This window comes from Macaca nemestrina, chromosome 12 (assembly GCF_043159975.1).
Source record: "Macaca nemestrina isolate mMacNem1 chromosome 12, mMacNem.hap1, whole genome shotgun sequence".
Classification (NCBI taxonomy): Eukaryota; Metazoa; Chordata; class Mammalia; order Primates; family Cercopithecidae; genus Macaca; species Macaca nemestrina.
This window is the reverse complement of record NC_092136.1, coordinates 128,198,211-128,220,023: the sequence shown is the minus strand read 5'-3', so window position 1 is coordinate 128,220,023 and position 21,813 is coordinate 128,198,211. Positions and strand designations below refer to the sequence as shown.

Here is a 21,813-nt window from a genome sequence, read left to right as displayed (position 1 = left end):
AAGTCTGCCTTCTCTTTGAGGTGATTTGAAAAATTCTCATACTCTAAGATTTTGATCTTAAACTAAATGGCAGACACATTGTTTCCCAAAGATGGCAAATCTCTTAAATACATTAGTGTTTGGTTCATTTTTGTAGGGATGAGCAATTTTGAAGGTACTGTAAAGTTGATCTGAATTATCTGAAAATGCATCTGAACACTCAATCTCTGATCCTGCTTGGAATGACGGTGATGAGTCTCTGAGTTTTTGGTTTGCTGGGGTGAAGTATCATTATTTCTAACTGAGACCATGGGCCCAGCCAACTCGTGGAAGAATGTCAGACCTGTCTGAAGGCCCACAGAAATTTGATTTGAGTTTTAGAGAAACATTTTTTTCTTTTGTCTCCTCTCAAGCACTATCTGCTGACTCATTCTCAAAAGGAACTAAAATTGTAGCCCAGGATAGAAGGCCCAATTGAAAAGATTGCTCATGGAGAAATCCCCAGAACCCTGGGAAGGAAGGGATGCGAAGGATAATCACAGTTTTATGTCATCTGGTGAAACAGAGTTTCTCCTCCCTCCCCCAATGCCATATTTAATCAACAGGTGTCTTTGAAGACAACAGATAGCACTGCTGGTTGCTGAATCTATCTCTGGTTGTCTAATCCTGACTGCTGCTCACTTCTCGTGTGGCCTCTGATAAGTGATGGAGACACTCCCATCTTCATTTCCTAAGGAGAAGAGGGTAGGAAGGATTTGTTTCTAAGAGACTTGTACAGCTATGTAGATCATCCCTCTAGTCACAAGTTTTCATTCCTCCTTTCTATACACGTTACAAGACCCAGGTTATTATTATTTTATATTATTTTATAATAATATAATTATTATATTATATTATATATAATAATATTATTATTATTTTATAATAATAATAATAACCTGGGTCTTGTAACGTGTATAGAGAGGAGTACAGAGGCAGTCATGGCTGATTGCAGCCTTGACCTCCCTGGGCTTAGGTGATCCTCCCACCTCAGCCTCCTTAGTAGCTGGAACTACAGGTGAGTGCCATCATGCCTGGCTAATTTTTGTACTTTTTGTAGAGATGGGGTTTCTCCATGTTGCCCAGTCTGGTCTTGAACTCCTGGGCTCAAGTGATCCACCCGTCTCTGTCTCCCAAAGAACTGGGATTACAGGCATGAGCCGCCATACTCACCCGCAAATTCCTTGTTATGGCATGTAAGATCTTCTGTAATCTAGTTCCATTCAGTCTTTCCACTCCAATCCTCTCCATCACCTGTACACTTTCCTCCCCAAAGTACCCTTCCACTCTCCTAGAAAGCCCTTTACCATAGTTTCCTGTGCAAGCCCCACCTATCTTTCAAGGCCAGGCTTAGATCCACCTGTGCCAAGAGGCAGTGTGGACAGTGTGTGTAGAAAAAGCAGGAATCAGGAATGAGAAACACTGGGCTTGAAACCCAACTCTGTCCCCTGTTAGTTATACTCTTGGGCAAGTTGCCTCACTCCTCTGAACTTTAACTTCTTCCATGTAAAGTAGAGACGCCATGGTATTATCTCCCATAGGGCTGCTGTGAGAATGGGATGCAAGAGTGTATGGGCCAGTGATCTGTGAAGGGACTGTATGATCTGTGAAGAGGTTTATGAAAGGGACTACATAAACAACTATCATCATGAGGTCTTTCTCTGTCTCTCCAGTTCAAATTGTCCTTTCTTTTCTCAGGGCTATGGTAACACTTGCTGCATTCTGCAGGGCACACAGACGTGGCTTATCTTCTCACTAGATCTCCTGGCAGAGCCCTTTTGCCACTGGGGTTCTATCTTCACAGAACGTAGTCACATAGTCTAGTCCCTGCCTAACAGACATGCAATCACCTTCGTATGGTTGGTCAGTTTATGGTGCCCCTGAGGCTGAGGTATTACCAATACCCATAAGGCCAGCTAGCTTTGCACAGGAGAGGGTTATTCCATCGATTACCTACATTTTGTCAAATTTGCACTATATTGGCCCTGCAGGTGATAGTGTGGGGACATATAAGCCTATCCATAGCCTCTGTGGAAACATCTCAGTGCACAAGCTACTGATGGTGGGTCTATGAGGTCAGTGGCAGAACTGTAATACACAAAGAGTGACCTCACTTAATGATACCATCCCGTGGATCAATTAATGCGTGATGGGAAGAACACTATAGATATGAAATCATTAAAGCAACAGAAATTGAAACAGGGTGGAGTCTTCTGCAGAGGAAGAGACACCTGCATAACTCTGAGATTACAAAAAAAGCTATTGTGGCTGGTTGAAAGTTTTATGAGACTGTGTGTGTATGTGTGTGTTTGTGTGTATGTAACAGACAATGTTCTTTAGCATAGTTAATTTGTTACAAAATAAGCAAAATATAGACTTAAAAGGAATGTTTTAAGTATAGAACAAAAAAATTATCAATATAAAAATTTTCCCAACTCTTTTTTTTTTTTTTGGCTGGGGGTAACTTAGTACTAGCGTTAGACTAATGCTATATATCTAGAAAGAGGCTTGCTTTAAATCAACTATTTTTTAAACAAATGCCAAGTTAACTGTTTAACCCTAAATGGAAAGAGACATCAAAATCCTCATCTTTTTAAATGCAGTTGTTATTCAAGACCTACTTATGACACAGTCTGATGGATCCTTCAGACGCCTTCTAATAGATTTCATTTAAATAGTCCAATATTCCATTATTAAAAGAGTTGAAATAAGAGTTCAGTCTACCTGCCCATGATCTGTAGAGGGGCTTGGGTATTTCAGTAAACTACTATATTTTTGGTTGTCTCCTTGTAATGGAGACTGTTTACTTTGTCTGCTGTAAAAGAAGGATTTATTTTGGAAAACAGTTGTATAAAAATTCTATCCAAAAATTTGGAATTTGTTTTTTCTTTAAGGATAAAAATAATTCAAGATGGTAGTGATACATTTGTATATATTTTTCATTAAATACCAGAGGTGTCTTCAGTGTAAAGTGCCAAATTCTTTATGATTTTTCTTTTAAAGACTTCTCTCTCTCTCTGACTCTCTCTCTCACACACGCACACACACACACGCACACACACACGCACACACACACACGCACACACGCACACGCACACACACACACGCACACACACACACGCACACACACGCACACACACACACGCACACACGCACACGCACACACGCACACGCATACACGCACACGCACACACACACACACGCACACACACACACACGCACACACACACGCACACACACACACGCACACACACACACATGCACACAAATGCACACACACTGCCTCCACAGTGCTATAATTCATAAAAATGTAACAAAAGCAAATGATATTTTCATGGTACAGTGGAAAGAACACTGGCCTAAGTGTTCGGAGCCCTGAACTTTCACCATGACTCTGTTGGTAGTTTGCTGTGTGATCCTAGACAATTCATATAATACCCTAGACCTCAGTTTCCCCACGCATAAAGTGAGAATGTCAAGCTAAATACTCTCTAAAGCTTTAAAGTTGCCAACCTACAGACTTAAATTTGGATAGCAGTGGAACTGGAAGGAAGCCTTTTGGTGGAAATTATTCACACACAAAACAGGATTCCACTTGGTAACTACCTGAGGGGAGCAATTCTGTGTGGTCACGGGGACAGATCAACAGACAGAGGCTATCTTGTCTGGAGTTCTTGTGAATCCAGGGGACTTGGAGATTAAAAGGTGTGTGTGGTACAGGGAGGCAGCAACACCTTCTTGAGGACAGAAGTCAAGCCTCTGTTCCCAAGTATTCCTCACTCTGCTGCTTCTCCTAAACCTTGTCCAGATGTTTCCCTGCCCTGCCAGTGACAACCTGCCCCTCCAGGGCCTTGCAGAGCCAGCAGTAACCCTGACCCTTCTTTCCTGCTGTGCTTGTCCATTGTTGGCTGGCTGCGTGGCTGGTGCTGCACTCTTCTGAGGTAGATGATGAGAGAGTGTCTCTGCCCAATTGTGACTTTGTTAGACACGCTTTTCCTCACCATCCTGGCTATATAGCTTCATTACTTTCCGTTCCCTAACCTGCGTTATTGCTTTTCAGAAGATATGTCACCACTCAACTGAGACTGTTCCCTGTATGTGTCAGCCGCCTCCACTAGAGTCTACATTCCTGGAGGGTTTTGATCCCTGTTTTATCCTCAATACACAGGGCAGAGCCTTGCAACATAATAGATGCATCATAAGTATTTGTTGAATTAATCAAATATGCATGATGGTAAACTTGGACCTGTGTTCTAATTTTCTGACCAATCTGTCCTGGTATGCCCATTCCCAAAAGCAAACTTCAATTAATGTGTATGCAGCTAAGGTGGCAGACTGTAAAAAATTATTCCTGTGACTTGTGGCAAGGAGGTGCTTTGGCCCCATTTTCTAGATAAGGAAACAGATTCAAGAGGTGCCTTGCTGTAAGGCACATGAAGTTCAATTAATGTGTATCCAGCTAAGGTAGCAGACTTTAAAAATTCTTCCTATGACTTGTGGCAAGGAGGTGCTTTGGCCCCATTTTCTAGATAAGGAAACAGATTCAAGAGGTGCCTTGCTGTAAGGCACACGAAGTTCAATTAATGTGTATCCAGCTAAGGTAGCAGACTTTAAAAATTCTTCCTATGACTTGTGGCAAGGAGGTGCTTTGGCCCCATTTTCTAGATAAGGAAATAGATTCAAGAAGTGCCTTGCTATAAGGCACACAGCTACTAGGTAGCAGAGCTGAGAATGAACCCAGGCTTTCTGACCCCAAATCCACCATTCATTCTCTATTTCCCACCTTCATTCACCATGTCTGTCTTCTCTGTCTCTCCATCTGTAATGGCACCACGTACATTGACTCAGGCATTCATAGATAAAATTAACTGGATTCAACTGAAGTCAGCCTAAAACTAAGATGCAGTTTTTGAAACCAGGTCATTTCTTAAAGCAGCAAACAGTATCATGTGCTTTTTAACACTGATAATATCAGTGTGGGAAGCAGGGGCGTGGGTAGGGTGTTGTTTAATATCTCAAGTTAACCTGTCTGTGACAAAAGAGTAGCATGGCTCCAGCAAATATTGGTTCTCCCAGTGTGATGCTCAGAGCCTTCCCAGGAGCTGTTTTTGGAAAAGAGAAGAAAATATGATATGGAGGGACTTATAAAGAGGGCAACAAGATGGAGATTTTGTAATCACATAGAGTTGTGCAAACTATGCACAAAATAAAGGGCTTCTGTGAAGAAATCCAGATTTCCCTGGCTTCCTGCACCAAATATCACCTGAGTGCCGAGACCCACAGATATTTTGAAATACAGACATGTCTTATATTTGAGGAAGAACTATGCAGGTGCATAAAATCACATCCTAGAATCACTCAAACCTGATTTTATCAGGCAGTTCAAACCGGAAATGGACATCCTGGATTTGTGTCCACAAATTAGACCCGCTCTGTAGTGTCTTCAACCTCGATCAGTGTAGGGCTGGATTTAGCACACATACAGGTAAGTGTTCTTGTAAACGCATATGAGCATGATATTTTAGGCATTGAGAAGATTGGGAAGATACTACTGTAGAGTCAACCCAGTTCCACTGTTTCATTTTTGTGATGATGATGAGGCTCAAACAGGCTTAATGGATGGTGCATTCTCACCAAGACAGCAGAAGAATGCTGGCCTCTCTCCTGGTCCACTGTCCTCTCCAAGCACGGTATTTGAACTATTGTAGGAATGGGATCTGGAAACCCCAAGATCCAGAGGTCACATGCGAACAGAAAACTGGCTTTCACACAACTTAAACACCAAAATATACACTAAAGGCTCAATCCTGCAGAATGCTTGCAGACTAAAGATAGCTCTGTGGGGACTCAGCCTAGCCAGGTAACTCAGGTGAATGACAGCCTATTCACAGGGAGGGTTTGGAGGAGCTCCTGGATCCCACCACCCACATGAAAAGAAAGGACTTTCACTCCCATCCTTGGCCTGGAGTGTCAGGTTCCTGCTCTAAGCCTGTTCTCGAGGCCTGCCATGCCAATCCCTGTGTGTATCTAAAGAGGTTAGCACATCCTGGGTACACAGACCACAGCTTCCTCCTTTTGCTCAGGGCCTGTGCGTAGAGTTTAAGCAGTGTGGAGATATTTCTTCACTTTTCCTTAGGGTGTCCACATCAAGACCCTGAGGCCATCTTACCACCCTTCTGGATCAGAAGAGGCCTTCAGAGTAAGTGGTAACTGTCCTGATTGGGGGGAGGGAGTTTTCTAGAGGGGAGCATCTCATTACTAAACCCAGAAATACAGAGACACTTGCATGCACACATCAACAGGAAGCAGAGAAACAGGCATAAAATGGCCCAGTGACCCTCACTCTTGGGTGTTGGCAGGAATCCCCTCTCACCTACTTCTCACCTACTCACTTTGGGTTTGAGGAACCCAGGCTCTTAGAGGCTCTTATAAGCTCCCTTTAACCCATTACAATCAGTTATCTCATCTCCAGATTTGCAAGTTCCTTCGGTTGGTGTCTTTTACCTAAGTCAGCGTATTTCAAACTTTCATAAAAAAAAAAAAAAACTTAGAAAATAAAAACCACGACCCCACCCAGAAGATAAAAATCTCTTGAATCCTCTGAGCCCAACATCTTAGCCTCCTCTCGCTGAGCCCAGAGCAGGGAGTGGACTCCTTCGGGTTCTGGGGAATGGCGGGCTCTGCCAGTCCCCACCTCGCCAGCCTAATAGTTTCTCCAGACAAACTCCCGCTTGGTGTTGCGCGGCAGCCTCGAAGCTAACCCCTGGTCCCATTCATTTCCCTAGGTCCTCTAAGGTCTGTCACGTTAGGGGGTTTCCCTCCTCCCTGCTCCTGGCCCCACTTGGCGAACCCTTTGAGAGACAGTAGTCAACCTTTCTGAAGTGAGACGCGAACCCAAACCCTCACCTTTCCTCCTGGGCTGCACTTTGCAACCTAGACCCAGGCGTGGCGGCGGCGGCGGGGGTGGGATTGGCCGGGCGGGCGCTGGGCGCGGGCTCACAGCCGGTCCCTGCAGTGGGGGCGGCTCCGAAGGACGCAGGACCCTCTCAGAGGCGACAGCTCCAGGAGCCCTTGTCCTGGAGCCGGCGTACGCCTGGGCGCGAAGGGCCGGGGCGCGGGGCGCTAAGGATCTGCGCGAACCGGGGCTGGGGAAGGTTCCCCGCCGGAGAGGCGGCGAGGCCGGCCCAGGAGTCCCGCGGAGCCGGCAGCTCTCCAGCGCCGAGAGCCGGGCGACTGAGTGCCGAGAGGAAGGGAAAGCGCTGACATGTAAACAGGGGCTTCCATCTGGAGGAGCCCGCTCAGAGAGAGCCCCCGACACACTCACTTGCACCCCTACCCTCCCGCGACGAGGCCACTTACCCACCCCAGGGCCCACCAGGCAGGGACCCGAGGGGGGGCGGCTGCAGCCCCCGCCCCCGCCCCCGCCGTGTTCGGCCTCTGCGGAGAGGAAGCCCAGTGCCCAGCGCTGGGGCCAGGGAGCTCCGGGTGCCGGTGGGAGTGGTGGACCCCGAGGTCTCCCGCCCTTGACTCGGGTCTGCACCCGGGGTCCCCAGGTTTCCCGCCTCCCCCTCCTGCAGCCCGGCGGGCAGCGAGGTGGGAGGGGGTCGGGCTCCACTTTGGGGCAGGGATTTAGGGGGAGGTCGCCCTCGATGAGGCGCCTGGCCGGCTGGCCCGCGAGTAGGACTCGCCACCCGAGCGCCGGAGGAGCCGGCGCGAAGCCGGGGCGAGGAAGGAAGGGAGAGCGGCCACGTCTTCCGGGACGCGGGCCCCGCACCTACCCGCCCGCCGCTTCGCCTACCCGGCCTGTCCCCGCCGCCCGCGCCCACTGCCCCGCCGCTTACCTTAATAGTCCCGTCCATTTGGCCAAGTCTGCAGCCGAGCCCCCCAATATTCCACACATTGACCCGGTTACAGCCTGACCTCGCAGCCCCTTCGGATTAGCCCGGCGCGGCCTCCCTGGCGCCCTGGGCCCTCCCTGCGTGCCCCCTGCGAGCGCCCTGCCCTCGCTCCCCTGTGCACGTTTGTTGTTGTAGCGGAGCGAAAGAGACAGTTAACCGGATGAAACTTTTTTTTCAGCTAATTTTGGGAAGTGACTTCACTTTGCGAATCGGGGAGGAAGTCCTATCTCTCTCTCTCTCTCTCTCTCTCTCTCTCTCTCTCTCTCTCGCCTCGAGCTCTCCTCTCTCTTCTCTCCCCTCTGTTCTCCCTCTTCTTCCCTCCCCCTACACCCCCTCTTCCTTCCCTCGGCTGGTCCTGCTTTTCGCATCACACACTATATAAATATACGCGGAGATGCCCAGACACATTCACGCGCTGCGCACACAGGATACTTGCTCCTGGGAGATAAGAGCTAGCCGGGAACAATGACGGGGTCCACGCCCAGCGTCCGCGCCCTGATTCCCGAAGTCTGCACCTCCCCCCCATCACCTTCCCCCAAAATCCAAAGCCAAAGACCTTTGGCTTCTTTGCTTTTCCTGAGGCGGTTGGCCGAAGGTGGCCCTCCTGACTCATTCACTTTCCGTTTCTTCCCACAGATACGTTCATTAATGCTTTTTCCAGCCGGAGACAAACGTTTTGAGGGTAGTGTGTGTGTGGAGGGGGGGACGGGTACGGAGGGAGAGTTGACTAGGGCTGCGGGTAACCCAGCGCCTACTGCCGGGGACGCAAACCGAGGCAAACCAACCATTAAAAAGTGCATCCAATAAGAATTTTTCCACTCAGGCCCTCCGCTGCCGAGACGCGGCAGACTCCCAGAGCGGCTCACCCACTCATCGAAGCGGATTCTGGGCGGTTTCGGGCTGACCCGCGCTGTCAGGGAGCGGACTCCATTCCGGGGCGCATTGTTAGGAGAAGGGGCCCCTCGGGGCGGTGCGCCTCGACCCTGGGCTCCCGGTGCCCGCAGAGGGCGGAGATCCGCGGTGCCCTAGGCCACCTATCCGCATCTTTCGAGCCAAACCCCCGGCGCTTACCCGGACCCGACGGCCCAAGCACTGACTCCCAGGCAAGAGTCGCCCTTCCTGGTCCCCAAGGAACTGACACTACGGCGGACGTTCCCTCTACGACAGTCAGCAGGTCCCAGGAGCGCAGCACGCAACAGCGCAGCGCAGACCCAGAATTTTCCCGGGATGAGACCCGGAGGCCCGCGCTCTGGACCGTCCTCCCTACCCAGCCTGGAGGCCGGCGTTCCCCGGCCCACCCGGAGACCTCCCTCCCTCCCTCCCTCCCTCCTGGGTCGCCGCGCGCCCCAGTTGGAGCAGCCTCGGGGGCTGGGCTCTTTTGGCCGGACTCCCTTCTCCCGGACATCCAAAACAGGTTACCTTGTCCACGCTCTCCAGACCACGCTTTGGACTTGCTCACTTTTATTTAAGAGTCCGACGGGGGAAAGAGGGAAAAAAAAATCCAGAGGAGATCCAAGTCAATTGGAAGAAAAAATTTCGAAAGGGTGTCCACAGAGGCGGAAAAAGGTGACTTATTGATTCTTTATTTCTTCAGGAGCAATTGAGCCGGAGAGCTCACTCGCCTCCCTCCCTCCCCCTCCCTCTCTAGAAATTAGTCTCATCAATTCAGCTGCAATTTTGGGTTCGAATACAGACACGGTCTGAACGTGACCAGACCTGGAGTGGCGGGTGCAGCCTGCCAGCAATTGAGAGTCGGTGTGCGTGTTGGGGGTGGGGGTGGGGTGGATGGTGGGATGGGGGCCGGGCTGACTCCCCCCGCTCCTGTCTGCTTCTCAATCCAGGGGTCTGCTCCGGGGCTCCCCTGGGACCGCCACATCTGGTTACCGCTAGCGGGGTCAGTCCCCCCCTTTGCCTGGGGCCACCAGTTCTGGAGTTCAATTAAAAGAAATCAGGCTTAACCCTTTCCTCCCCGCGGCAGGCTGCCTGCCCTCTCACTCCTCCCTTCAGCGTTTCCACATGCTTTCCAGAGAGGAAAGAGGTTAACGGGAAAGGAAGAATGAATTACATCCTTTCAAACCCCAAATTGTTTCCTTTTCAGCCCAGGCTCTACCGACCTTCAAACTACAACAGAGCTTTCAGGAGAATGCGGAGACAGGGCTTCCCACCCGGACCTCACCAGAAACCCGCACACCCCAGCCACACTGCTCGTCTTTCAGGCAGAAAGGACTCCAACTCCACCACCAGGAGGCCCCCTTCCTGCTGCTGGGCAGTTGCAGAGGCTGTTCATGGCATTCCACAGGTGGCGACTGCCCCCCACCCTCCTCCTAGCACTTTAGAGGGTACCTCTGTGACAGACCATGGCTAGGTTTCTCTTTGCAACTCCTGTTGGTCTGGCAAGCGACAGATCATCTTCACTACATTAGTCAGTAGTCACCCGAACATCCTTATACTGTCCCCCAATTCCTTTCAGCACCAGCTGCCTCCCCCATTGGAAGTGTTCAATATGGAACTAGATTAAAATGAAGACTTGCCCCTTAGTTTTAACTGTGGAACTTGATAGCACTTTCTGTTTCTCCAAAGCTATGGCAATTTCATAGTTTTGGAGATGGGCAGGGGGTAGTGAACAGGCTGGTATAGGCACCACTAGATGTATACACACAGGCACGGCTTCCCCTTTGTGACTCATAGACTGGCACTGGTGCCACTGTTGTTGGCAATTTTCAGCCCCCTGGAGAAGCTCCTGTCCATTCACAGAGGTCTCCACCCAGAAAGAAGACCCCACCTAACTGACTAGATCTCTGCAGGAATCTCAGATTTCCTCCATCCAGTGTTGGCATGCCGGTGGGTCAGTTTGCCCCACTCTTATGTAACTCGCGGTTTGATGCTCAACTCCACTGCTGCTGCTGTTTTTTTAAATCCTGAAAGGGGGTGGGGGAAGCGCACTAACCAAGCACAATAGTAAACAAGTCTACCCTGTTTAATGTGGTTACCACCAGACATCTGGAAAGATGGTTTGATCCTGGCAGCTCACATTGTTTTCACGAGCAGCCAAAGGGAATATTTTGAATGTTTGCATTGAGACAAATTGATAGAGAGCCTGCGGTGAGGGCCGCTACAAATGAAAACTGTCTGGTGTTAGCCGGGCAGACCTCCCCTTCCCTCTCTTCTCCCTCCTCTCCTCTCTCTTTCCTCTTTCCTTAGTCTCTGGGCCTAGCTTGGGGAAGGTTGCCCCTGCCCACACACTTGTGCACACCCTCTTTCCTGGCTCACCATGGCTCCAATGGCCTCACCCGTTCCCAGACTGGGCAGAGCTGCTGAACAGGAGCTGGTATGAGTGCCATCAGCGACAGCTCACATTCCACCAACTCAGGGTTGGCTTTCAAGTCAGAGGCAGCTCACAGCCAAGGAAGCTCTTCCCAGTGTTTAAAACAAAAGCTACCAACTGGAGAAAAAAGTATCTCAACAACAAAACAGCCCACCACATATTTCCAAGTCTGGGGTCACTTACAGAAAGCGTGCACATGGGCGTGAATACTCAGGAAATATTTGGACTTGGAGCATTTTCATTTGGAACGCTGGTGAGACGACTTGCCTCGCACCATTCGCACTTGACAGTGTTTTCAAAGACGCGGAAGTCCTGCTTCCCCAGGGAGGGGAGCGGCGGGTCGAAACGTGTCTTGGCTCGCTCAATGTCAGCCCTTTTGACCCGGTCAAGACTTTCCAGACACGGGCTTCCCGGGCTTCTTCGGCCCCAGCCTGGGTTTGGAGTGGGCGGACCTGACGATCTGAGCCTGGTCCCTGGGGTACCAGACCCAAGGGTGGCTCCGTCACTTGAAACTCCGCAGGATGCCAGGCCTGGCAGAATGTCTCGGGCGGCTCCTCTCCGTCCGTCCTTAGTCCTCCCCTCCCACCCCCCTCTGGTCCAGCGAGGCCGCAGCGGGTATCCGAGCTGGCAAAGGGGGAGGAGGAGAGGGCGGGAGAAAACGGGAGGGGTGGGCGGGCAAGCGCCAAAACTCCAGACTGCACAACTGCAGCTTCAAGTGTCTGGCCTCTCGCTCGAGGCCATAATTAATTTGAGATTTATTTTTATTGGAGAACTCGAGTCTCGTCTGACCTTAGCCAAACAAGGCAGCTCAAGCCGCCCCTGGATGCGCTTGAATGCCGGAGAATATTTCTGCAGGAAGCCTCTGCAGGCGCGCCTGCTTTGAATTTGTTTCTCAGACTCCATCTACTCACAGAGGGAAGGAAGATTTAGAACCTCTGCTCGCCCTGCCCTCTCTCCACGCTGGTTCTTGCCTTAGCGCAGAGCTGGTTCAAAACGCTACGTGGGAGGCCGAGGCGACGGGAGGGCCGGGGGAGGGCCGGGGGCGGGCAGGCTGGGGAGGAGGAGGGTCTCCAAACCCCCAGACCACGCGGCGTCGCTGAGGAAACCCCGGAGGAGGAGTCCAATACTGACCAGAGAGAGCAGGCTGACAAGAGGTGGAGACCAGCCAGGTGTCCAGACCCTCGCCCAGTGGCGGCTCCAAGATGGGGCCGTTGGGATGGGGCTAAGATGGGTTCAGTTTATCCAGTCTCCATCAGCCCCCTCCTGCCAGCCTCCCCAAACAGCATTCATTCTAAGAACAGATCCATGTCCTTGAAACTCAGCTTCGCCGGCAGAACCACCTCAGGGGTGCGTCGCTGTGAACATTCTGGGGCTAGCAACCTCCTTTCGTCCGGGGGACAGGCGGAAGACGGCGTCTCCCCCAGAATGCAGCCTGGGCCCAATCCTCAGGCTGGTAGGTGAAGGAGTTAGAGCAAGGAACCTGGGGGGTACACAAAGAGAAAAAAGGAGGACCCTGCCAGTCCCTCGGGGGTGTTGAGCTGAGGACGGCGAGAAGCTTTCAAAGATGTGCTCTGCGCGCTAGGAGAAAGTGCTTTGCACTCTGCTGGCATCGTGCAGGTGCGGGTCAGGGTTACTCCACTGGGTCTGCTGGTCCCTCCACACCCCCATCCTTAAACAAAATGTTAGGAATGGAAGTTCCAGTTTGAGGACCAGTGCACCTAGGTTTGAATTCTAGCTCTACACTTACCAGCTCTGAGGACTTGAACACTTCCTTAACCTCCCTGTGCTTCCCTGTCCTCATCTGTACAATGGGGTTATAACAGGACTTATCTCAAAGGGCTGTTGTAAAGACGAAATAAGCCTTTAGAACTTGCCTGGCAGCCAGCACAACTTTGCCATTACTATATGTATCTTGGCTCTGCCCCTCACATCACATTAACCAAACACCACCTCAATTTCTCGCCTGCAGAATGGACTACCTCCTAAGATTGTTGTTAATATTAAATGACCTAATACAGACACAACGCTTAGAGCAGCGGCTGGCGAAGGTAAGAGCTGAGAGGTAGCTATTAATGTCGCCGTTGTTATCCATCAACTACTGCGTGTCAGTGTCTCCAAGAGTCACCCTCTTCCCTCTCTCCCTTTCCCTTGTTCTTCCCTGCCCCTTTCCTACCTAAAGCGCTCTTATGTGGGCAATTACCTCCTTTACCTCTTTGTGGGACCCCTCAGAGCCCAGACCACTATCCAGATCGTGACCCCGGTGGAGTGGGCACCCTTGGCCCTTCGGGGCCGGCTGGGCTCCTCCCTCATGGGGCCCGGGCCCCTGGGCCCGCGGTGTTTGTCAACAACTCCTGAGCCGGGTGCCTGCTAGGCAACGGCAGGGGCTTGGCAGCCTGCGACTGTTTGTGCCCCTCTGGCAAAAGTTCGGTGGAGGGAGCCGGCGGAACAGACCTAAGATTGTCCCTGCCACGCAGACCTTTCGCCGCCATCAATGCACCCCTTTGTGCAACAATACAAACTTTGTGGCTGCTGAAAAATCCATTTTTCCCCCTTGAAAAGAGCTCCTGCGGCGAGCAGCTTCTCTGATGGCCCACAGCTCCCAGACTGCCGTCTCCTCGTCCCCCAGGAGGGTCCGCTGCGCTCTCCTGGACCGATTTGCTTTGTCCCTGACCCGTGGCCTGGGTGGGGCTCCGGGGCTCCCACGTCCCTCTAGGGTTCCTCATCCCTGAGGTCCTGGGTCCCAGGGTGTGTGTGGACTCGAGGGTTCCTACGAGTGGGAGAGAGACTGCCCCTCGCCGCCCCGGGGCCATTTGCAGTCCTCAGTGCAGAGCTAGAAGTGAGAGCTCCTCTTGCCGGGCTCCGGTACCCCGAGTGGTGTGAGTGCGATGGGTTACGCCTTCCTAAACTTCTCAGGAAAACTGGGGACAGCGAATCCGTGAGCGCCTTAGTCTAACCTTAAAGGACGTTCCGTAACCCCCTGGGAGCCATTTGTTATCCATCCATTCACTGGTTATTGCTATATGAATCACACTCATTTCATTCATTCATTCATTCACTCACCACTCACTCAGGCATTATCTGTGAAACACCCCCTTTTTGGGCCAAGCCTCTAGGATTAGGCCTTCCTTTCCTGAAGTGACCGAGTGGCTCCTTCAGACCTCAGGTGCGTGAGTGCGAAGATGCGTCCGTGTGACAAGTTTTCCTTTAGAGAGATCTGAGGAGGGTTGGACTCCTAATTGGGAATCCTTGGACAAGACGTGAGAGTCCGCACCCCATCGCACAGGCCCAGGCGCTGTCATGGCATTCGCCCGACATTTGAGGGAGCTCAGCTGGGCCTCACGGACAGGTCTGGGGAGCACTTGGAGGCGGGGTTTCAGGATGGAGAGGGCTGGGCAGAGATCCGGGAAAAGTACGCGGGTATTCGTAGCACCGCGGAGATCCTTCCTCCTCCGCTCTAGGACTGACTCAGATGGTCCTGAGCTTTGGGTCCCTACTCGGAGGGCGTCAGGTCGCGGCTGTGTGGCGTGAGGGGACCTAGTCGCCGCCTCTCCCGTGGGCAGGGCCTCCCGGCGCGCACTCCCCGCCCCACCCAGCCAGCGGATTTTCATTAAACTTGTAACCCAGGTGTCCCAGCCTCGATTTTTTACATTCTTGGAAACTGTTATGGAAAAGAAAAAACAAAAACAAAAAAAACAAAAAACCCTTCGATGTGCTGTCAAATATTGCAATCTGCGCTTCCGAGGGGCGGGCGGGGCCAAAGAAGGTGGGCTTGAGGGCTGAGCGCGTGTCAAACCTGTAGGAGAAGCGCGTGGCGCCCTCATATCCGCACACAACCCCACATACACACACCCACATGCAGACAGACGCACGCATGCACACATGTGCAGACGCGTTCACACACAAGCGCGCGCACGCGCTTAATGCAGGGAACCCGCTGTGCGCCAGCCGCTCAGAGCACACCACCCTTTGGGATCTGACGCTGCGAGCTGCTAGGTCTTCCTGCACAGGCTTCACTAGGCTTTCCTGCTCCCAGTTTCCCAAACACTAGCCGCCAGGAGCGTTGCTTCTCAACGTAGGATTCCCGAGGGTCTGTGCCACTCTCATCTGGCCCGGAGCGCCCTAGCTTGAGATCCACGAACCGAGAGGAGGGCCCACTTCCACCCCTACCCCTTTTTCCCAGGGAAAGGGAAAAGGGACCATAGGTCCGGGTGGGGTAGAAGCTGGGGGTCATTACCTGTTTAAAGATGCTGGCATGTCTTACCTTGACGTAAGACGACGTGTCGGGGACTGTCTGAAACATCGTGGGTTGCTGAGGAAGGGTCGGGAACGCCCAAGAACCAGCCTGGGAGGGAGAAGCCTCGGTTACCCGCGAGTGGAACGAGGGGGAGACGGTGGGATGGTGGCCTGGTGGTGATGAAGTGGGGATGCAGATGAAGAAGACTGCAGGGGTTTGGGAGGCTCAGATCCGCCTATTCCGGCGAGGGAGGGTCCCAGTGGTTGGGTCTTGACCATTCTCCCTATGCCTCGGTCCTGTCCCCGGGCTTCAGGCCAGGGTACGGTGAGGACTGAGAGCCACCTCACACCATTGGGTTTCCTCCCTACAGTCCTTTTACTCTCCCCTGCCCGAAATCAGACAGTCGCCTCCCCCAGGGCCTGGGCGGTTTCGAACTGGGGATGCCCGCAGCTTGTTCTGGAAACTCCAGGATGTTCTAGTTCTTGGTGTTGAGGAGAGAACGCGACCAGGGTAGAGGCAGGACTCCCCTTTCTTGCAGCCCGAGGAGCAGAAGCTTACAGAGCTGCCAACGCTGCCCCGCAGGGCACAGACGTGCTTGACTCCCTCACCACCCTTTCTTTGCCAGCATCCAGTGCTCTTCTCTGCTGGTGGCCCGGCGACGGAGGAAGACTAACGCAAGGTTAGGGAGGTCTGTGGAGGTCCCCTTCTCAGAGCCCCCTCTCTTTTAAAAGAAAATAGGTTTTTGGGAAGAGACAGCTACAATGACTGTCAGGTCCTCATTTTTAGAGGCAGGAGAGGTGGTGTCTTACTTAGGTCTGATTATTTGGGCTGGAAGGCGCAAAAGTCACCCTAGGTTGCCAGGTGCCTCTGCCTGAGTGGGTCTTTCCCTGACTTAGCCCAGTCTGGCGGCCCTATCTCTCCTCTTCCTTTCCTTCCTTCTCTTAACCATCTTTAACGTGGCAACTCACAGCTTCTCTGGCAGCCAATGTGTTTCTGATAAAGCACTTTTCTCCCCACTAACAAATTCCAGCTTTTTTTTTTTTTTTTTTTTTTTTTTTTCTCCTGAAGCCACAAAACACACACACACGAGTGCAGGGACAAGGTACATTTCTCGGGCTCAGAGGTTCCCTTCGCTTCAGCCTTTCCCCTAACCCCAGCGATCCCGCCGGTCCCCTGCATTTGTTTTTGGAAAGTCGAAGTGTAATTTACAAGAAAACAGAGAGGAAAGAAAGAGAAATAAGAAAGCCCGAGAAAATGGGAGAAAGGAGGAGACCCCAAAGTCCCGCAATTCCCGACTACAACCAGAACAATCAGCGAGACACACAGAGGCGCCCCGAGTCTGCATCGCCCGCAGAGGATCGGACACAAGTGGGCACTCACCTTAGGCACCCTTTCCTGCTAAGCCCGCAGGAGCGGAACTCCGGGTAGCTCCAGGATGTATTAGTTCTCGGTGCCTGTCCTGTGTGCCCAGAGCTCCCAGAAACTTGGCAGTGAGGAGTTATACCTGCTGCCTGCCTGGAGTCAAAGTTTGCCTCTCTCCAGGACCTGCAGATAAGCAGCCTCAGCTCCGGCGCATCCTGGGGGGCTGCAGGAGCCGCTATGCAGGAGCTATGCGTACACTGCAGCTTTCCCCTTCGCTGCCTCCCGCCAGCTCTCTGGGTCCCACTCCCTCTTCCTTTCTCTTTCCCCTTCTTGTAATTTGATTTCCGTTTTCTTATCAATATTCCAACTGCTGTCTGATGAATTGTTCTTAATAGTACAGTCACCCGTCTGCCCCAGCTGCTTTTCTAGAAACCACTGTGTGTTACTAGGAAACTTTAAAGAATGCTAGAAATCATGCACACATATCATAAATATAGACATACAACTAAGCAAAGCCAAAAGAAGACATGCAGACCCACGCTTCTTTGAGCTGATTATTTATTCTTTGAAAGTTCTAGATTATCGATATGCAAGTAATCATTCCTCAAACTTGATATTGGTGAAGTTCTCTTTTGCTTTTTGAGCCTTTAAGGTTTTCCTTCTTAAGGTTACTCCTCCCCTTATTGAGTCCTACTGCGCCCGCCCTCCCAACCACCACCCAGAATAAACCTTTTTTTGATCCACTTTTTCTAGGTAGTATCTATAAGAGCAAAGTGGATTGCACATGCCATAGAAACAGCCCTACTCTGAGGTTTTAATTAAAAAAAAAAAAACAAAAAACTCCAACAATTTGAAAGCATTCTTGGTAAGGAGTTGTTTCTGGGTTGTCAAATTTGTGTTTTCTTATAATTTGGAATGTTGCTCATTCTTTCACTTGAATGGAGCTCAGATTTCTGAGTCAGCGCTCAAATGGGCCCTTTCTGCTGCCCAATCCCAGGGCCATTACCCACAAAATAGAACCTGCATTGCTGAGTTGCTTGTGCTTTGGGGTGGGTGGATCTCTGGCAAAAGGGAATTGTTCACAGTTGTTTCTAACCAGGGGGCAGGACGGGGGGCAGGGTGGCAGTGGAGAGGTGACAGGCAAGGATGGAGATGGGACTATGTCAGTTTGCAAAAACTGACCTACTCAGCTTCCTGCACCTCTCTGAGTTGGCTTCTGTTTCTCAAGCGTTCTCTTCCTTCCTTCTTGGGTATCCAGATCCCTGACTGCTTTGCTCTGGAACCTTCGAGAAAATTTATTTAGTACCTGCTCCCCCCACCCCCTTCTCCAACTGCCCAACTGGCTCTGGACATTTCTGACCAAAAGGCAATTGCTGGGATTCCATTTCAGGAGAAAACCGCACTTATCACCCAAATCTCCCCACGTGGGGGGTATGACGGCTGGCGGCAGCGTTATTCGTTATTTCCTTCTCAACAATATCCCGATTTTTCTCTCCCATCCCTCCCCCAGAGTTCCACATATTGAAACATTTTGCTGCTTAATAAGAGCAGCCGGGAGAGCAATGAGGTGAAAGGCCAGGCTGGGACTGTGACTGAGGCTGCCTGGGCTGGGCGCAGAGGGCTGGGCTGCCCCCGCCCTGCACATTCCTGACCACTGCTTAGGAAAACAAGATGGGGGGCCTGGGGAGAGGAGGGGGCCTGAAGGACTAGAGCCGCTGTCCCAGATTTTTGTTCTTGGGATTTTTGGGGAGATCATCTTCCCTCCCAAAGAACAAGCATACTATTCCAAACAACTGCAAATAAAACAGTAGATGCCCTCTTATCAGATAGTGCATCCTATGTCGTGCATTTTAAAGACAGATTCTCTTTAGGAAAGCTGGAGATTTGAAAATGAAGGCTTCAGCTGTGTTAGAGAAAGTGGGAACTAAACAAATTGTTGAATATCTCACCATCCTCAGTTTTTCCACTTCTTCCCTCTCTTTCTCCTTCCCTCCCTCCCTCCCTCCTTCCTTCCTTCCTTCCTTCCTTCCTTCCTTCCTTCCTTCCTTCCTTCCTTCGTTCCGAGAGATTTCTAAGAGATCACTTGGGTACATCCCTCTAGATTTGAAGCTCTTCCTTCTTCACATTTTCACAGTTGTTATTACATCCTTATTTGTAGATGTATCTGTTCAATGTTTGTCTTCTCCCAATACCTTGTAAGCTCCCTGAAAGCAAAAGTTGAGCTTGTTTTGTTCACAGTTAGACACCTAATGTCCACATTGATATCCTTAGGCAGAGAAGTGGGACAACTATTAAGCTAATTCCCTTCCATCTAACCAATAACTCATAAGAGAAATATAAAACAAACAAAACAAAAGCGTCACATTGTTATTAAGGAAAAACTGACAGGAAAGTTTTACCTGAATAATACTGATTCATTTTCTGCTTTGCAGGGAGGGTTACATAAAATCAGTGTTCATGGGTATGCTTCATTTGTGCATAAATGGTTTAACCAGAGAGATCATGTCCCTTCCAAGCACCCTGGGGGATGGTCACAGATGGAGGGTCCAGTGTCCTAGGTTTTGTACGAAACTCCTGTGTGCTTGTGTGTGTCCTATTTCCCATTCTTCCTGTGACTTCAGAAGCCAGAATGGGTATTCATTCCAAGGGTTAGGCAAATGATCAAACTCGTGGTGATCTTAGTTAAACAGGTGAGCTGAGAACGAACTGAGGAATAATCTGAAGTCCATTTCAAATAGGGTGTAAGAAATGGACATACACCTGGAAGCCTACTGTGTGTGTGTGTATGTGGCAGGGGGTGGTGATGGGAAGGGCTGTGACACACCCACTGGGAAAGTGAGCCCTAGTCACCCAGTCCAGGGTTAGGTTTGGGGTAGGAGTAGGACCCAGGCTGTCTTATTTTTCAGGAGGATATGGCCAACTCCCTTTGTCACCTGGAGCCTTCAATTCACCAGAAGAAAATTGCTGAAATTGGTAACAGCTGCCATGAAGCAGGAGCAAGAGAGAGGCAGATGGAGGCAGGGAGGACTCATTAAAGCCAGCTTACCCCTCCAAAGGGAGAATGGGGTGGGGAGGGGGTTCTTGCTCCACAGTTTTTTTCCCTCGCCAGCCTATACCAAGCTGCTTCCCTGGGCCACAGATTTGCAATGCAGAGCCTGGGTAGCAAGAGACTCTGGTGTGGAGGTTACAGCAGCAAGAGATTGGAATCCAAGAAGGGCACTTCAGTAGGAGAGCAGGGGAAGGTATCTGGGCAGTGCCCCTCTGGATCATCCACGCACTCCATCATTCTGAGCAAGACAATTAGGACTTAGCTTCCTTATTTGGCAAATGAGAGGGCTACATTATATCATCATGAGATACTTACAAATTTGAACATGCTATACTTCTGTAAGATTATTTAGCCCGGGGAAAAGATATGAGCAAAAGGCAAATTAATGTTCTAGGATTAGGAACTTTGGGTTCCAGTCTTGGTTCTGCTCCTGATGACTGGCACTGTGGGCTGAATTGTATCCTCTCCAGATTCACAAGTTGAAGCCCTAACCTCCACTACTTCAGAATGTGATGGTGATGGGAGACAGGGCCTTAAAAGAAGTGAACAAGGTAAGATGAGATCATAGGGTGGGCCCTTATCCAATATGACTGGTGTCCTTATAAGAAGAGGAGATTAGGTCACAGACATGTGCGATAACAGAGGAAATCCCACGTGAGCACACGGTGCAAAGGCAGCCACTGACTAGCCAAAAAGGGAGACCTCAGAAGACACCAACTTGCTGATAACTTGATCATGGACTTTTAGCCTCCAGAACTGCAAGGAAATCAATTTCTGATGCTCCAGCCACTAAATCTGTGGTACTCTGCACAGCAGCTCTAGTAAACCAATGCAACTGAGGAATAATATTTTGCCATGATTTGGTTTCTCCAAGTAAGTAAAAGGGAATAAACAATGGTGACTCATTTCACTCAACCCTTCTAGAACCTACTCTGATGATCAGTATCTATTATGAACCCACAATGTGTTGTGTTTGGTTTGTTTTGCTTTGCCATGTGTGGCTTTGTGTATAAAGCAAAGCGATGCTCCTATCTTTATGGTTCTTTCCACTCCACATAAAGTCCAAAGCCACCCTGAGTTTCTGCCTCCTTTGTGGATTTTCTATTCTTTTTGCTTTTAATGATGGTGAAGGAAGAAAGCCACTTCCTGTGCTTCAAACAAGCAATTTCAGATTTTAAAGGGTAGCCAACAGGGAGTCACCCTCCTTATCTCTCATTATCTGCGTCCTCTTGTAGCCCTTGACAGGCTGCAAACCTAGATTGAGCTCCCGGGCATTTCAGGGAGAGAGAAGGGGTGGGAAATCTAGTGAGCGAGATAAGTTCAGGAAATAGAGGCAGTGACTAGAGCAAGGACCATGGAAAGAATGATCAGACAGGGGTCGCTTTGGATTCTAGGATGTGTGTGACCTTCAATTCCCATCATGTACCAACACACACACACACACACACACACACACACACACACACAGACACACTCATACATATCCCAGGTGTAGAAGAAAATCCTTGGATGGGTAGGAGAAAGGGTAAAAGAGGGGCTGCTGGGGCGACGGCTCTGCCATTCACACTGGTACAGCAGAAGAGTCTCCCCCAAGCAAACAGATTAACCCTCCTCCCATTCATAAATCAAGCATATGTAATGTGCCCTAGGATTGAGGATGCAGAAGTCAGGTTATTGGAGGACAAATAAGATTATGCATTAAGGCATAGAGGAGTTCTAAGACCAAAGCTTTTATGTACTGTATATTCATCCCTCTAACCCTCTTAGCAAATTTTTCTTCTCAAGTTCATCTCTTCATAAACATCAATTAATTTATTATATTTTATTACATAATCTCTGAGGCCTATTCTAGCTTAAATTTACATAATTCTAAGGAGCATATTACTAGTTTCATCTATGGTTATATAGTTTTTCATGTTATTGGGAA

General features: G+C 50.4%; 1 protein-coding gene and 2 long non-coding RNA genes across 8 annotated transcripts in view; 2 read left to right on the top strand and 1 right to left on the bottom strand.

Annotated features, from left to right (window-relative positions):
• LOC105476216 (uncharacterized) overlaps positions 1-10,458 on the top strand; it is a 54,784-nt gene extending 44,326 nt beyond the window's left edge. For 4 of the 5 annotated variants that reach the window (XR_011611171.1, XR_011611170.1, XR_011611167.1 and 1 more), the window contains one exon: positions 10,015-10,458. This is a non-coding gene — a long non-coding RNA (uncharacterized lncRNA). Of the gene's footprint in view, positions 1-6,154; positions 6,218-10,014 lie in introns of all 5 variants that reach the window. The other variant, XR_011611169.1, reaches the window with a different exon arrangement.
• The window catches only part of LOC105476218 (Fli-1 proto-oncogene, ETS transcription factor), a 125,742-nt gene extending 110,167 nt beyond the window's left edge, over positions 1-15,575 (bottom strand). The window contains exon 1 of one of the 2 annotated variants that reach the window (XM_011731928.3): positions 15,503-15,575. In XM_011731928.3, coding sequence (XP_011730230.1) covers positions 15,503-15,541 — 39 coding nt within the window. In that variant the 5' untranslated portion in view covers positions 15,542-15,575. Of the gene's footprint in view, positions 1-7,859; positions 8,209-15,502 lie in introns of those variants that run through there. The other variant, XM_071075795.1, reaches the window with a different exon arrangement.
• Positions 15,282-20,963, top strand: LOC139357621 (uncharacterized). Its single transcript, XR_011611177.1, has 2 exons — positions 15,282-15,991; positions 19,744-20,963. It is a non-coding gene; the product is annotated as an uncharacterized lncRNA (long non-coding RNA).
• The last annotated feature ends 850 nt before the right edge of the window (positions 20,964-21,813 follow it).